The sequence below is a fragment of the Convolutriloba macropyga genome, chromosome 11, assembly GCF_964194025.1.
Source record: "Convolutriloba macropyga chromosome 11, txConMacr16.3, whole genome shotgun sequence".
In the NCBI taxonomy this organism is placed as follows: domain Eukaryota; kingdom Metazoa; phylum Xenacoelomorpha; order Acoela; family Convolutidae; genus Convolutriloba; species Convolutriloba macropyga.
The window spans coordinates 51,964,722-51,979,309 of NC_134478.1; the positions used below are offsets into that span (position 1 = coordinate 51,964,722).

General features: G+C 33.2%; 1 protein-coding gene across 1 annotated transcript in view; it reads right to left on the bottom strand.

Moving 5' to 3' along the window:
- Nucleotides 1–137: 137 nt before the first annotated feature.
- LOC142349165 (uncharacterized) overlaps nucleotides 138–14,588 on the bottom strand; it is a 96,136-nt gene continuing 81,685 nt past the window's right edge. Inside the window, exons 15-19 of the mRNA XM_075400579.1 lie at nucleotides 14,330–14,470; nucleotides 13,845–13,925; nucleotides 11,539–11,711; nucleotides 742–763; nucleotides 138–226 (exon numbers count right to left, since the gene is read on the bottom strand). Coding sequence (XP_075256694.1) covers nucleotides 207–226; nucleotides 742–763; nucleotides 11,539–11,711; nucleotides 13,845–13,925; nucleotides 14,330–14,470 — 437 coding nt within the window. The 3' untranslated portion in view covers nucleotides 138–206. The remainder of the gene's footprint in view (nucleotides 227–741; nucleotides 764–11,538; nucleotides 11,712–13,844; nucleotides 13,926–14,329; nucleotides 14,471–14,588) is intronic.

A 14,588-nucleotide genomic window follows, 5' to 3' on the forward strand; every position in this document is an offset into this window, starting at 1 on the left:
CTGTGTCCGGAAAAACAGGTGCAATAAAAATTGAAACTGATCATTATCAAGCAAGTGACACTTTTAATATACTTTTGATATATAACATTACAAATTATGTAAATTTTATTCTAAGCAAAAATAAATATCATTAAATTATAAAGATTTATCGAAGTTTTTTGAAGTTCGAAAGCTGATCGTTGCCTCCAATCTTTGTCGCTTGTGAGTTAGATGAAAGGTCGCGTATCTATAAATGAAAAACATCAAAATTGGGTTTACATTACACATAAATAGATAAGCTGTTCTGTTTCACCCTATCTCATGTAAGTGTGCACAGAATATTTTTTCGCTCTTAATCTAGTTTCTCTCCGAAAGGCTAGTTTTCATATCTCCCAAAGTATCCATTCGTGGTTAATGTGTTCCCCGAAACAAAAATTATGAATAACGTCACTATTTGCCATAACTTGGCAGATAAATAAACGAAATGTTAAAGAGTTTTGGCGTCTCGTTAACAGCCACTGTATATTTTTAATGCATATATAATCAATACCCTTTTTTGAATACATTTAATGCATACATTAATACAACTTGACTATCTTATTTTAACTTTTTTTGTACATATTTTGATGTATTCTTGATAAGTACCATGGCAAGATCTTGGCAAAATTAACCAAGATTTTGTATGTTATTACTGAACATAATTAAATCAATAAAAATTTCAAGGCTCAGAATCAAACAAATTGTCCCACAGTTTCGACTTACCATACAGACATGTGTCGTAACTCTGAAACAGTGAAAAAACCACTTTATAAAATTTTTTCCAGCCAAAGTTCATCACTGCTAGTCTCTTCGGGCTCTAAGTCCTTCAGACTAATAAGAATGATATCCTAGCAAATACTTAACTTTTACATATTGTCCATTCTTTAAGTGAGTGCATAACTCATTTTTTTTGACAGCGGTCAAGTATAATTTGTCACACAAGTGACCTAAACCTTATATCAACAGAGTAATAATTTAGTTTACAATTCAATTGCAAAGTAGTAATCGTGGAATAATAGTAATTAGCAATTGAAAATAGTAATAGTCATCTTTAAAAACCGCTGCTTGAGGTCTAAATACGTGAACAAAAATGTCCGAACAGAAATAAGGTCGACGAACTAAAGAACACAAGAGGACAAGTCCTAACCTGCAATTCCAAGAATGCTCTTTGACTAAAGAAAACCTAGCATAGACTGTGCTATGGTGAGAAAATCATTTTGAACAAAAATTGAAACAGAGATCAAAAAGCAGTAAAAATCAAATTCAAATTTTGGCAAGTGAACAAACATAACCGACTAAACGTCGGAAGAATTGCTCTCGAACGACTAGTGCGAGCTCTAATCAATTACAGTCTGCTTCAGTTGGGGGGGGGGGTAATTAAAGTGAAAAATGGCACCAGTTTCGGCGCATTTTTCACTTGACTTTTAGAATTAAATTGCCGCCAATTAGGTTCAGCAGCTTGAAATTGCGATTGAGATGGAATTTAAGTGGCGCGAAACGCAAAAAGTCAAGGGCGTAAAGGTCGTTTTAAAAGTCAAAACGGTTAAGCAAAAATTTTGCATAAAAAAAGACACCCACCTTAACAATAATTGCTATGAACTTCGTTCGAGAGCAATTAAATAAACTAGCGAGGAAGCGAATTTTTGTAGAAACACCGTTTCCCCACGCTGCCGTAAAATTCACGCCGCAAAACCACCTGCTTTTGCTCTAATTTCTGTCTCAGTTTGCCCGAAACCATCAGTTCGAATTGACTAAAAAATCACGAAACTCTTTGAAGGCAGCGCTTCAAAATGATTAAAAGTCATTGAATTATACAAACATGATCTCATCTGCTTCGGCCCCCAGCTTAATGGGCATATATATTTTATGGTCCCAATGGGCATTTACTACTTTTTACATTAAAAGATGCTCTATAAAAACACGTAATTTGCAAATGGGGGCATAAAAATACTGGGTGAAACAAAAACAGACGCCAAAATTATAAAAGGCCAGTCGTGACCTAAAAATCAAGGATTTCTTTATTAACTAACCAAATAAGTAGATCTTGATTGAACTATGAATGAATCAAGAAAATGATTAGCAATAAATCCAATACAAAAATTGAGGAAACTATGAAAATCAGCGTAAAATTGGCATATAAGCTGAAACTGTGATTATAGAATTGATAGCAAGTTTTAGTCAAGACACCATTTTTATGTTTTAAAATTAGCATGGAAATTTTTTACGCCACAGAAAACCTCAAGTTTGCGGATAATGTGCATTTTTAATGTGCATGACCATATCATCAGTTGAATTTGACTTCGAAAATCATGAAAAAAAGTTTTTTTTAGGAAAAAACTAAGATCATAAAAACAACGCCGGCTAAAAATCTAGAAACAGTCACTTATTTCCGATACAAAGCCTGATTTAGACAAATGAAAAATTTCATAAGACTAAGTTTATAGAAAAAATAGAAAAATGAAGAAAAAAATGAGAAAAAAAAAGTGTAACATTTCATGACAAAAAACTTTTACACTAACGAAAATGTAATAAGTCAGCATCTAAAAACCTTTTGCCTTTAATGCAATAATTTTTTTTTCAAATCCCACGTATGGTAAAAAGATTGGATTCAAATCGTTTAAAATTTTAGTAAAAATTAGTTGAATAATCTCCATATTAGCATGAATCTCACATATTGCTGGCTGAAGGAATTTTTTGCACCTCAATATTTTATCTCTACGAAACAGTGGTTCAAACAAAAACACATTTTCTTTTCATTTATGTTTTATCACTCAAACCACTCCAATTTTTTAGACACCTTCTCAGGTACTCCTCGTCGAGTCACAAAAAGACAGCTCCCAAATATATTTTAAATTCTTTTTGATTGTATTCCTGAATTACAATCTAACAACAAAATGATCTGATAACATGATTATGAAGATTTTAACAAAACGTGATTTTAATTGTCAATTTAGTATATATCACCAAACACGCAGAAGAAACATAAAAACAAAGTTTTTTTGAAGTTACAAGGACAAAAAAAAACGAAAGGAATACTATGTTACTGTAACAAAGTCTTAAAGTTGTTACAATAATTAAAAATCATATGAACGAGTTATATGGTATAATTTTGGTCAAAGTAGGGAGACAACTGACCGGCCGCTTAATGACGAGGTGGAAAAAAGGTCACAAGGGGCGCGAAAACTAAGACTTATTCATTGTAAAGTTGAAAAACCATTAGGTCTCCATTGAAATATTGAAATCTGGTTTATTATCGGTTAATAGAAAACAATTAAGGCTATTACGAATGCGACCAGCTAAGGAACCAACAAATATCGAAAGAAAAAAATTATTGATAATTGGTAAAAAACACATTGTCAGAGTGATAAAAACATTTAGCTATTAATTGCAAATTTTAAATAGGATTCAATTAGGTCTCCTCGAATTCTAATGATACCTGCCAGTAATGGACAAGACAACAATAAGAGCAATAACTAAGGGCAAAACAAAATCTTTTTAATTTTTGAAACCAAAAAAAAAGAAGTAAAAAGAAATCTGCAGCGTATCTGGAACAGAAAAAAGCAATTGGGCACCAATAGATTACAGATTTGGCCTCAAAAAGCCATTTTAAAAAACGCGAGAGGCTGGAAGGCGTTAACAAAAATTTAAAATGCGGCACGTGATCAAAAAATTTTTAAAAAAACGAAAAATATTTTGAACGCCAATTTCTCATTCCAGATTAAAACCAGAATTAGAAACTCCAAGCTTTAAAACTGTTTGGTTTTTTACTCCTTTTAATACTCCGACTTGACTAAAATCACTGCTCATTTTGACATCCTATTGACTCAAATAGTGGATAAATGGTTTAAAGAGCTCTTGAAAATCAACGCTCCAATACAATCTGAATCCTATGAAGTGCAAAAAAGCTAAAAAAAAAATTAGGAATTTTTAACCATTAGAAAACAGAAACAAGATCCAGCTGTCGTTCTGTGGATATTAGGACATCGTTCCAATTAAACGACGATTTACTCATTAATTGTTTACTTGTTTCTACAAAGTTTACATAGAGATTTACCTCTATAAAACGTGGAATGGGTACTTTTATATTTTAGGATTTTTTATGCTTTTCAAATTTTTTTTTGCAAGATGGAACTTTGAAGCTCGTATGCAACGCAGTAGCTGAGAATCTGAGTTGCAGGAAGTTAATTGTAACCGATTAGTCATTTAACCAATCAGTTCAGCCGAAGAGATTCGGTACTGGAAAAAACTGATGACTGAGATCAAAACAGAAAAACAAAATTACCAGAAATTATTTCGAGCACGCAGAGGCCTCTTTACGTGGCCTATCAATCTAAAGTTTTAAAAGCAAAAGGTAATGCGAAGTTAGGAAAAACCTTGCCACCCATACATGCCCAGAGAAAAATTCAGTTTATTATCCTAAGCTTTTGAAAACATGCATGCTACCAAATTATTATGTAACCCGGGTCGAGTTTTTTGGCCAATTTTTGCAACACATGCGGTGAAAGCGGTGAATTTTTGCGAGAATGGCCGTGACAGCGATGAATGCGGTGAATAAAAAATAATTCACCGCATTTCACCTCATTTCTTGCAAAACTTCACCGCATTTGTTTCGCAACGTTTACTGAATCTGATTTAAATTCACAAGAACTAGCTTATATGTAAATTTTTAGCTGGCTCACATGGAATAGGAAGTTGAAGACATGCAGAAGGTGAAAGGTTCGAACCCGTGTATGGAAGATTCTTTGGTATCAGAAATTCGAGAAAGCTGTGGAGATAAATAATTCGCCGCATTCACCGCCAAAGAATCATTAAATAGGCTGTGATTTTTACTTTTTTCACCGCATTTTACCGCTTTTCTTACGAAAATTCACCGCAAAACCTTGACTCGGGAAGACCAATTCTGAAAACGAAACGAACAAAATATTAAAAAACAAATTCACATAGCAAATTGCAACTCCGAAATATCTGCCGGTAAAAAAACTGCATTTTTTCTATTCACTAATCGACTGCCAACTAAAAGATAAAATAACAGAATCGGTACATACAGAACTAAAAATAAAAATGAAAAATTAGCTGGCAAATTGCCAGAAAATGGCCCCAAGAGCTTCTTAGGTTTGCATATTTAAAAAGATAGTAAACCAAACAGACCACCAAGAACTTTTTTCAAAATGCTGAAACGTTGTGCTTTGATTAAAAATGTGTTGAAATGTTTGCTGCTTCTATTAGCTGCCCTCAAAAAAACCTTCAGATAGAGTGGCACGCACTCACTTGACATTATCTCTTCAAATTATAATAAAGAAAGGTCTATTTCAGAGCGAGGAAGTAATTTTTGAGAGTGAGGTAAGTCACATCAAAAACTTAATCACGCAAAAGAAAAAACTCTCCCCGCACGCAGTTTAAACTCCATAAAGGCATGAACAAAAGGCAGATTTGAAAAAAAAGATTGTGACGTCATATGGTCGTAACAAAGACCTTGACGAGGAAATAAAAGAGCATAACAGTACAAGTCCCGACGTACCTTTCAAAAAGATTTCTTTGACTAAAGAAAAACTAGACCTATAACGGACTAAAAGTGAAAATGGAAAACCATTTCACAAAAAAATCAGACAAAAACTTAAGAAAAAAAAAACAAAACTAAGTTTAAAGATGCAGCTTGTGAGCAAAAAACCGCTAGCAGGAAAAAATGGTTCAAACATAAACTAGGCCTAGAACGAACTATGAATGGGTTGGGAAAACAATTTAGAAAAAATGCTATTCAAAAAATTGAAATAAAAAACAGTAAAAATCAAAGTGAAATTGTTGCATGTAAACAAAAACCACTAGCGAGAAATCAAATTTTTGTTCAAACACTTTAAAATTAGAGCAAAAAAAATTACGCCGCAAAATTCTCGCTTTTTCATTCCACTTTCTGTTTTGGTGTGCTGAAAATCACTACTCAAATTTGACTCCAAACATCATGAACAGATCATAAAATAAGACAGCGCCCCGTTACATTTCAAACTCTTCGGATCGTAAGAAACCAAGAAAACTCTATCATTAGCCTCAGCTATCGCTTTGAGGCTATTACAAAACAATTGAAAAAAAATTTCCAAGTCTCCCAAAAAACCGTAAAGCTACTTTCCAACAATAAGTCTGAGACACATAAATTTCGTCCACCAGTTATCTGAAACTGCTTTTCTGAAAAATTGTGCTGCTGGAGTCATCTGCTAAATCAAGGTCCCATCACATGGTTGTCAGAGACTCCGATAACAACTAGGAATATCAGTTTGAGAAAACCAGAGCAAAATTTTCAAATATTAAAATTTTTGTATTTGAATTCCGCCCTGTCGATCCTTCAAATGCCACTTATTTTAGCAACACACAAAGAATTGTTCTAGACTAATAATTTAACACAATAATTTTTAGTAAAATATTTTAGTCAAAATAAATAGGACAGAGCCTATTAAGTAGACAAAAATATGCCAAAAATTTTGTAAAAATTCCGCAAGCTGCATTCCAATCAAAACTCACACTTGAAATCAATCAGAAGCAATAATAATTCGAGCCATTATTGCTGGCGAGAAACACTCCCTAATTGCTATCAGAAATTGAAGAACGTCCCTAAAGTTGCTGAAAAAGCGTCTAACAAAAGCCAAAATTAGTTGAAAACTGCATTTCGAATTTTTTCTGTAAATGATCGAAAATGCTTCCATACGTACTATTACTACCAAACATAATTGACACAACAAAAATGTGGCAAATTAAAGCTAAAACTAAAAAAAACAGCTCTGTAGTGGCCGCAAGCGGTCAAATAATTGCTCTTCTATCAAAAAACTTCTAAGAATACCTTCTTCACTTCCGCTCTGATAAATGCATAAAAAAGCAACTTTTTTTCGTTTGATTTTTTTAAACAAATTAATCTTTTTTTCTCGTGGGTTATTTACTTTTACAAACTGTTTCATTGACAGGTACACAATGACCAAAGAAAACAGCTTTGAGTCGTGAAAAACCCGAAGACTCATGTAATTATCTTTGATGGGATGAAAACAACTATTCAATTTCAACCGAAAATTGGAGCACGCATCTTCCAGATATGAGCTCAAAGAAATTGCTACTCTCCGGATTTTCACATCATATGAATCTTGCCTACAGAATGAATTTGATCACAATGGGATTAATCTGGGATAGAGCTGGTATGTTTCAAAAATAGCCGCAACAGCTTCGCAGATTTGAATATTCAAAAAGAGAGTAAAAGAAGCAGACCACATAGAAGTTTTTCCAATAAGCTGAGATGTTTTGTTTCGATTAAAAATTTGTTTTTTTGCTGCTTCTATTAGTTGCCCTCATATAACCTTCAGTTAGAGTGGAACGCACTCACTTGACATTATCTCTTCAAAGTAAAAGAAGAAAGGTCAATTTCAGAGCGAGGAATTCATTTTTGAGAAAGAGGTAAGTCACATGTGACCAAAAACTTAATCATACAAGCGAACAAATAAAAACTTTCCCCGCTAAATGTTAAAACTGAATTCACTCACGCAGTTTAGCTGAAATTGCATGAATGCATGAACTCAAAGCAGATTTGAAGTAATTCTGACGACATTTGATCGTACTACGGACCTTGACGACAAAATAAGAAAACATAGCAGTACAAGTCTTGATGTACCTTTCAAAAAATTTTTGTTGACTAAACAAAAACTAGACTTAGAACGGACTATTAGTGAATTGGGAAACCATTTCCCAAAAAAGATAAAAAACTAAATAAAAATCAGAAAATCAATTGCAAAATGCCACACGTGACCAAAAAAATCAGTAGCCAGAATTGGAAAATTGCTTCAAAAGAAAACTAGGCTTAGAATGAACTATGAATGGGAAAACCATTTAGAAAACAGTTCGATTCAAAAAATTGAAAACAAAACAGTAAAAATCAAAGTTAAATTGCTGCATGTAAACAAAAAACTACTAGCGAGAAAGCAAGTTCTTGTTCAAACACTTTTAGAGCGAAAAAAAATTGCGCCCTAAAATTCTCGCTCTTTCGTTGAATTTTCTATTTCGGCGTGACCAAAATCACAATTCCAATTTGACTTCAAAAATCATGAACACATCTTAAAAAAACAGAGCGCCCCATTACATTTCAAACTCTTTGGATCGTAAGAAACCAGGAAAACTCAATTATTAGCCTCAGCTATCGCTTTGAGGCTATTAAAAAACAATTGAAAAAAAAATTCCAAAGCTCCCAAAAAACCGTAAAGCTACTTTCCAACAATAAGTCTGAGACACATAAATTTCGTCCAAAAGTTAACATTTAATCTGAAACTGCTTTTCTGACAAATTGTGCTGCTGGAGTCATCTGCTCAATCAAGGTCCCAATCCCATGGCTGTCAGAGACTCCGTTAACAACTAAGAATTTCAATTTGAGAAAACCAGAGCAAAATATTCAAGTTTTTAATTTTGTGTGTAATTGAATTCCGCCCTGTCGATCCTTCAAATGCCACTTATTTTTAGCAACACACAAAGAATTGTTCTAATAAATTAACACAATAATTTTTAGTAAAATATTTTAGTCAAAATAAATAGGACAGAGCCTATTAAGTAGACACATTTATTAAAAATTCCGCATGCTCCTTTCCAATCAACACTCACACTTGAAATCAACCAGAAGTAATAATAGATCCAGCCATTACTGCTGTCGAAAAACACTCCCTCACTGCTATAAAATTTTGAAACGCGTCCCTAAAATAGCTGAAAAAGCTTCTAACAAATGCCAAAATTAGCTGAACTTACATTTCGAATTTCTACTTTATATGATCGAAAATGCTTCCATACATACTATTACAACCAAACATAATTGAGACAACAAAATTGTGGCAAATTACAGCTAGAGCTAAGAAAACAGCTTTGTAGAAGACGCAAGCGGTCAAAAAATTGCTCTCCTATCGAAAAACTTCTTAAAAATACCTTCTTCAATTGCGCTCTGATAAATGCATAAAAGAAAAACTATTTTCTTTTTTTATTTGATTTCAAATTAAACAAAATACATGTTTCACGTGGGTTATTGACAAACTGTTTCAATGACACGTACAATTACAAAAAACAACAAAAGACCACCAAAAACCATCTTTGAGTCGAGATAAACCCGAAAAATCATAAAATTATCCTTGATGGGCTGAAAATATTTATTCTATTTCAACCAAAAATTGGAGCACCCATCTTCCTCAAAGAATTGCTAGTCTACAGAATTTTAAACTTTCACGTGAAGAAACAACCTTTCGCATCATATGAATCTTGCCTACAGAAAAAATTTGACCACAATGGGATTAATCCAGGCTGAACCCTCTCGGCTGAAGCTTTAATATAAATGTTTAATCAGTCATTAATGATAAACTAACCAACACAGGATGTCGGTTAAAGGCACCGGATTACACAAATAAAGCAAATCAAGATAAAAATTTTGTGCAAAAATTTTTTCCAGCTCCAAAGATTTTTGAATTCCTGCAGAATTTCTGCACAACTCCCTCTTTCAAATTCTTTAAAATTTTTATGTTCGTCAGTGAACTCCGGAAAAAAATAGTTTTTTTCTCTAGTTTTTTACAACTGAATTTAATGGTTTCTTTTACATATTACTTTCTACCTCTTTAAATGCCTTTTCTATGACTTATGTATTTAATTAAAAAGGTATTATCTCATTTTATCTTTAAGATATCTAGATAATATATTATCTTTAAAACTGTGAAAATTGTATTTCTTCAACTGTTTTTACAATTTGCACTTCGTTTCCTAGGCAACAAAAAGAAAAAAGCGAGTTCCATTGTTTTATGATCTTTTTAAGCAGGTGCTACAATCAAAGAGGTGACTCGTTCAGTGGAGCTCGTGATTTTGTTTATGTTGATATTGAGTTGACATTGGGTTTTTGTTCAAATGTGGCAATTTCACTTTGATTTTTACTGTTTTTTCAATTTTTTGGATAGGATTTTTTTCTAAATGGTTTTTCCAATCCATTCATAGTCCATTCTAGGTCTAGTTTTCTGTTTAGTCAATGAAAATTCTTTGAATTGTACGTCAGGACTTGTCCTGCTATATTTTTAAATTTGTTGATGTAATTTTTTTGGAAATGGTTTTCTCGATTAACTCATAGTCCGTTCTAGGTCTAATATTTTTTGTAGTCAATGAAAATTCTTTGAATTATACGTCAGGACTTGTCCTGCTATGTTTTTTTTTGTTTTTGAGAGTGTGAAGTTGAATATGATACCATTATGTCTATCAAGCGAATCAATACGTAACGATAGATTTTTAATACGTCTATGATTAATCAGTCGGAAATTCAAAATTTTGCTGGACGTGATCTTACAGTGAGATTCATACACTAAAATTTATCTTCATTGTATGTAGGTCAATGAACGAATTAATCGTGAAAAGGCAGTGTTCCTTTCGGGCCTTTTTAAACTGAAAAATGTAAAATGAGCACAAGTAATCAAAAATTTATCACGATTTTATTTAAAAGATTTCTTCTGAAATATTTTTTCTAAAATTGAAGCAAGTTTTCATTTTGGCAAAAAACGACAGAAATTTTGAAGAAGAATCTATTTTTGCTGTGAAAAAATTGCTGAAATCTTTGTTTTTCTGTAGACGTTATGCAATCTGTTTTATGCACTCTCATCGTCAATTATTATTGCAAATTTTTGTTTGTTTATCAAGCCTTTGTCAACAGAAAATTTTGAAGTAAAGGAAACTCATGAAAGCATAATTGCCAGAAAAATTTGATTGAGGATGTAAAATAAAAAAGTTTAGAGCAGGTGTTCAAGAAACATTTGAACAGCAATTACCTAATAAGAAACATTTATATAATTTTAAAAAACTAACCTGAATAGGTTAAAACTAATTTACATAAAATTCGAAAAAATATGAGAGTGAGAGAGATAGATTTTTGCTACAATTTCTTGAAAGTTCTCCAAAACAACGCGATGCAAGAATTGTGCTTCTTACTACTTCCTAATCCGCTTCAATTATTTTCACAATTGTTTCAAACCTTCACATCGGTCAATTAGACAATTGAAAAAATTTACGATTTGCAGTATTCCGATAAATCAATTTATCTTTCTGGATTTATCTTCTTGTTTTTTCTCTCTCCTCCAAGCTGTACATATAATGTGTTTAGTTTTCGCAAAGTTTTTCAAGATAGAAGCAACAATTACAAACAATGATAAAAAGTTGGCCCTAATCATGCGACGAAAAAGCGTGAAAGGCAACAGAAATAAGATACGTTAAATACAGTTTGCACTGTAGATCCACATATGATGAAACAATTAAAGCTGGGAACTTTAGGGTATCATTTACGGAAAATTTTTTCGGGTTTCAGTGGCCTACGCGACTAATCAAAACAATCATCAAATTGTAATGGTATTCTACTATTATCTACAAATTCATTCAGGTACACCTGAAAGCAGAAAACTGAATCATTTCGATCAAAATCCAAAAGCTCCCTTTATTGAAAAAAATTGTGGTGGTACGGAAGTCAATACAGCTAAAGGTTTTTTTTTCACATACCTCAGAGCCTGACAAGAAGGCAGCAGTCTCTCCCAGCAGCCAGGGTTTGCATGAGTAGTGAGTGCTGTTCACACTCTCAACTGTATACCCCATCGGGTCCTCCCAGATTTGTTCAAACAGCCACTTAACGCATTGACCTTTCTCTGTCACTCGACTGAACACGTTACCCGCAGCTGAAAAAGTTATGTAGCCATCTTTTTTCATTTTTAACATTGAAAAGTGGTAGTGATTTAAACTAAAGTCAAATCAACGTCACTCAAATCCAACCTATCAGATCACCAACCGATAAGATTAATTTGGCGGATAATGATGATAATTTTATTTTTATTCATAAAAATTATTGATAATAAGGTGAAATAAAATAATTTGTGATAATTGCACCAGCAAATTGTTATTCCAGTTAGAAAATTCAACTGGAGTTTTCTTTAAGCCGTAAATCATTGAACCGAAATTGATTTCACTGTTTTGTGGACCTTTGAAAATTTGAGCAGAAAATCTCGCGGCCTTTATTTTTCCACTATAGAAAGAAGAAACTACAAATGCTTAATCATTCAACTTCTATTTCCATTTATTGTAAAGTGTGTTAGAAATATGTAGATAGGAGTGCAATTGCAGTGTATTTTTTGCTACACTTACAATTTTTCCTAGTTACAAAAGAATGGAACAAGCACTACACCCTCAAACACGCTGATTAGAGAAGGGTTAAGGGTGACAACTCAAACCGAGAGTAGCTGTAGAGAAATTGAGCTGGTGTTGAAATTCTAAGCCCTCTGACACGAAGAGCGCGAACAAAAAGTGGTATCAGGAAAGTGAAACAAAGTATATCTAAATTTAGATGTTTCATTGATAAACGTTATTGATATTGAAATGAAATAATAAAATTTTTGATAATTCTATAGAGAAATTGTTAGCAAACTCATCGGGAGTTTCTTTTGAAGCCGTAAATCCTTGAACTGAAATTGTTTGAACTGTTTTGTAAACCTTCAAAAATTTGAGCAGAAAATCCAACGGCCTTTTTTAAAAATAGGAAATAAGAAAAAGAATGGAAAAGGTCAAAAAATAAGGTTTTTACACAAAAGATATAATTTCCAATTCTGTGAAAAAAACAGTGAAAAGAGTTTGAAAATAACTGCCAGTCTAATCAAACTGTGTATGATCAAAAACTAAACGCTAAGAACAGTTTACTTCCTCGTTTGATAGAGAAAATTGTCAATATGGCTAACTGATTTAACAGAAAACTTTTAAAAATTGACTTCGTTGAAGAAATACTGGCCCCATCTTCTGTCTTCATCTTCAAAAATTTCTGCCTGATTTAAAAAATTAAGATTGCACATCTAGAATGAAAAAAGTTGAGTTGTTTGTCATCAAGCAGGCTGGAAAATTAGGCGCAAGCAAGCGCGTATCAGCGATCCTTGTCTCTTCTATGTAACACAATTTACTCAAAATAATGCTCTCCTCAAAAGTGGCACACTGCTTTATTAGCGTTGCAAAAAAGAATGTTGGTCATAAAATTTGTAAGAGAAATTGCAATCAGATACTTTTGAGACAAGGACATTTTGAGCTTGAAAGAGTATAGAGTAAACCATAGAAAACCCAACATTGAGTGAACGAACTCAACTGGAGTGAGGAGAGACATTTTTTTTAGCTAAGAGTGTATTTTTAAGGAATTCACTGTTCTCATAGAAGAGTTGAAAAATGAGAAGTATCCAACACAATGATGCAGTTAAAAGTGTAACTATTTAATCAACCAACCCCTATTTAAAAGTATTGCAAAGATTTTTAGAAATGTGTATATGGAATTGTAATTATGCAGAGTATTTTTTATTAACACACTTGTACACTTTCCTCGGTATAAAAGAGCGGAACAAGCATTACACCATTATGCTGCTGTAGAGAAGGATTGAGTGTGAAACCTTGACCCTAGAATAATTGAAGAAAAACAGCTGGTATAAAGTTTCTAAGCCCACTTTTACGAATAGTTCGAACAAAAAGTGGTATAAGTAAATTGGAACAAAAGACATCCAACTGAGCAATTCTTTTTCACTCAAAATCAATTTTTATACAGAAATTCAACTCAAACAAAAAATTTTTTGTTTTTTTTTTTGCTTTTCCCCAGCTTAGTGGATGCATATTATTAGCAAACCCAAGCGCACAAAAGCGCCAGTTTATCACAAGATGATTTACAATGCACTAGCACTTGTTATGTAACTATGGGGGGCGGGGGGGGGGGGGGTGCATAACTTACAGGAAGGAGAACACAAACCCAAAATATCCTCATTTTGTAAAGTGGAAAAAAATATAATTACTTGGATCATTTGGTCTCAATCCTTTGACCCAGGCACCTGGAATCTCCGGAGCATAGTCGTTAGCAGGACACTTGCTTCGACCTGATAAGCAAACGAGAAGTTGAATTAAACATGTTCCACTTCTTTTTACTCTACATCAATTTTCAGCAATATCCGTCACCCAAACCTACAAATTAATTATCTAGGTCACAAAAAATCAAAATCTGAGGCATGCAAAAGAGGCTCGAGATGTGCAATCGAAAGAAGTTTCCAGAAGAAACGTTATAAGCAAAAATTTTTCATTAAATAAGGCACAAACGTTTACAGTCGTTGCTTCAAGAGCTTCGTTAGAGAGCAAGTAATTACAAACTTAAAATTACAAATATAAGAGAGCTACATTTCTCAAGAAATCTGCACAGAAGAACACAATAAGTTTGACAAGACATGAACAAAAAATTGCAATACGTTGATGGACGATTGTGGGATAACCAAGTTGGAAAACTTACCTTTAATGAAGCAAACGTAGAAATCCTCGGGATCGGGATTATCGGTGTTGATAAGAAGAAGGGAGTCGTGATCTACAGAAGGGTCCATGTAATAACAGCTCTTCATGTCGTTTATAGTTCCGTACATGGCCAGCCACGCATCTGTGAACAAAATATTCAGTGAAAAGCAAACTTTTTTGGAACTGTTTCTTAGGACTGTCTTCCATGGACAAAAACATACCCGGCAGATAACCGGAAAATAGCCGCCGTTGGATCCCAT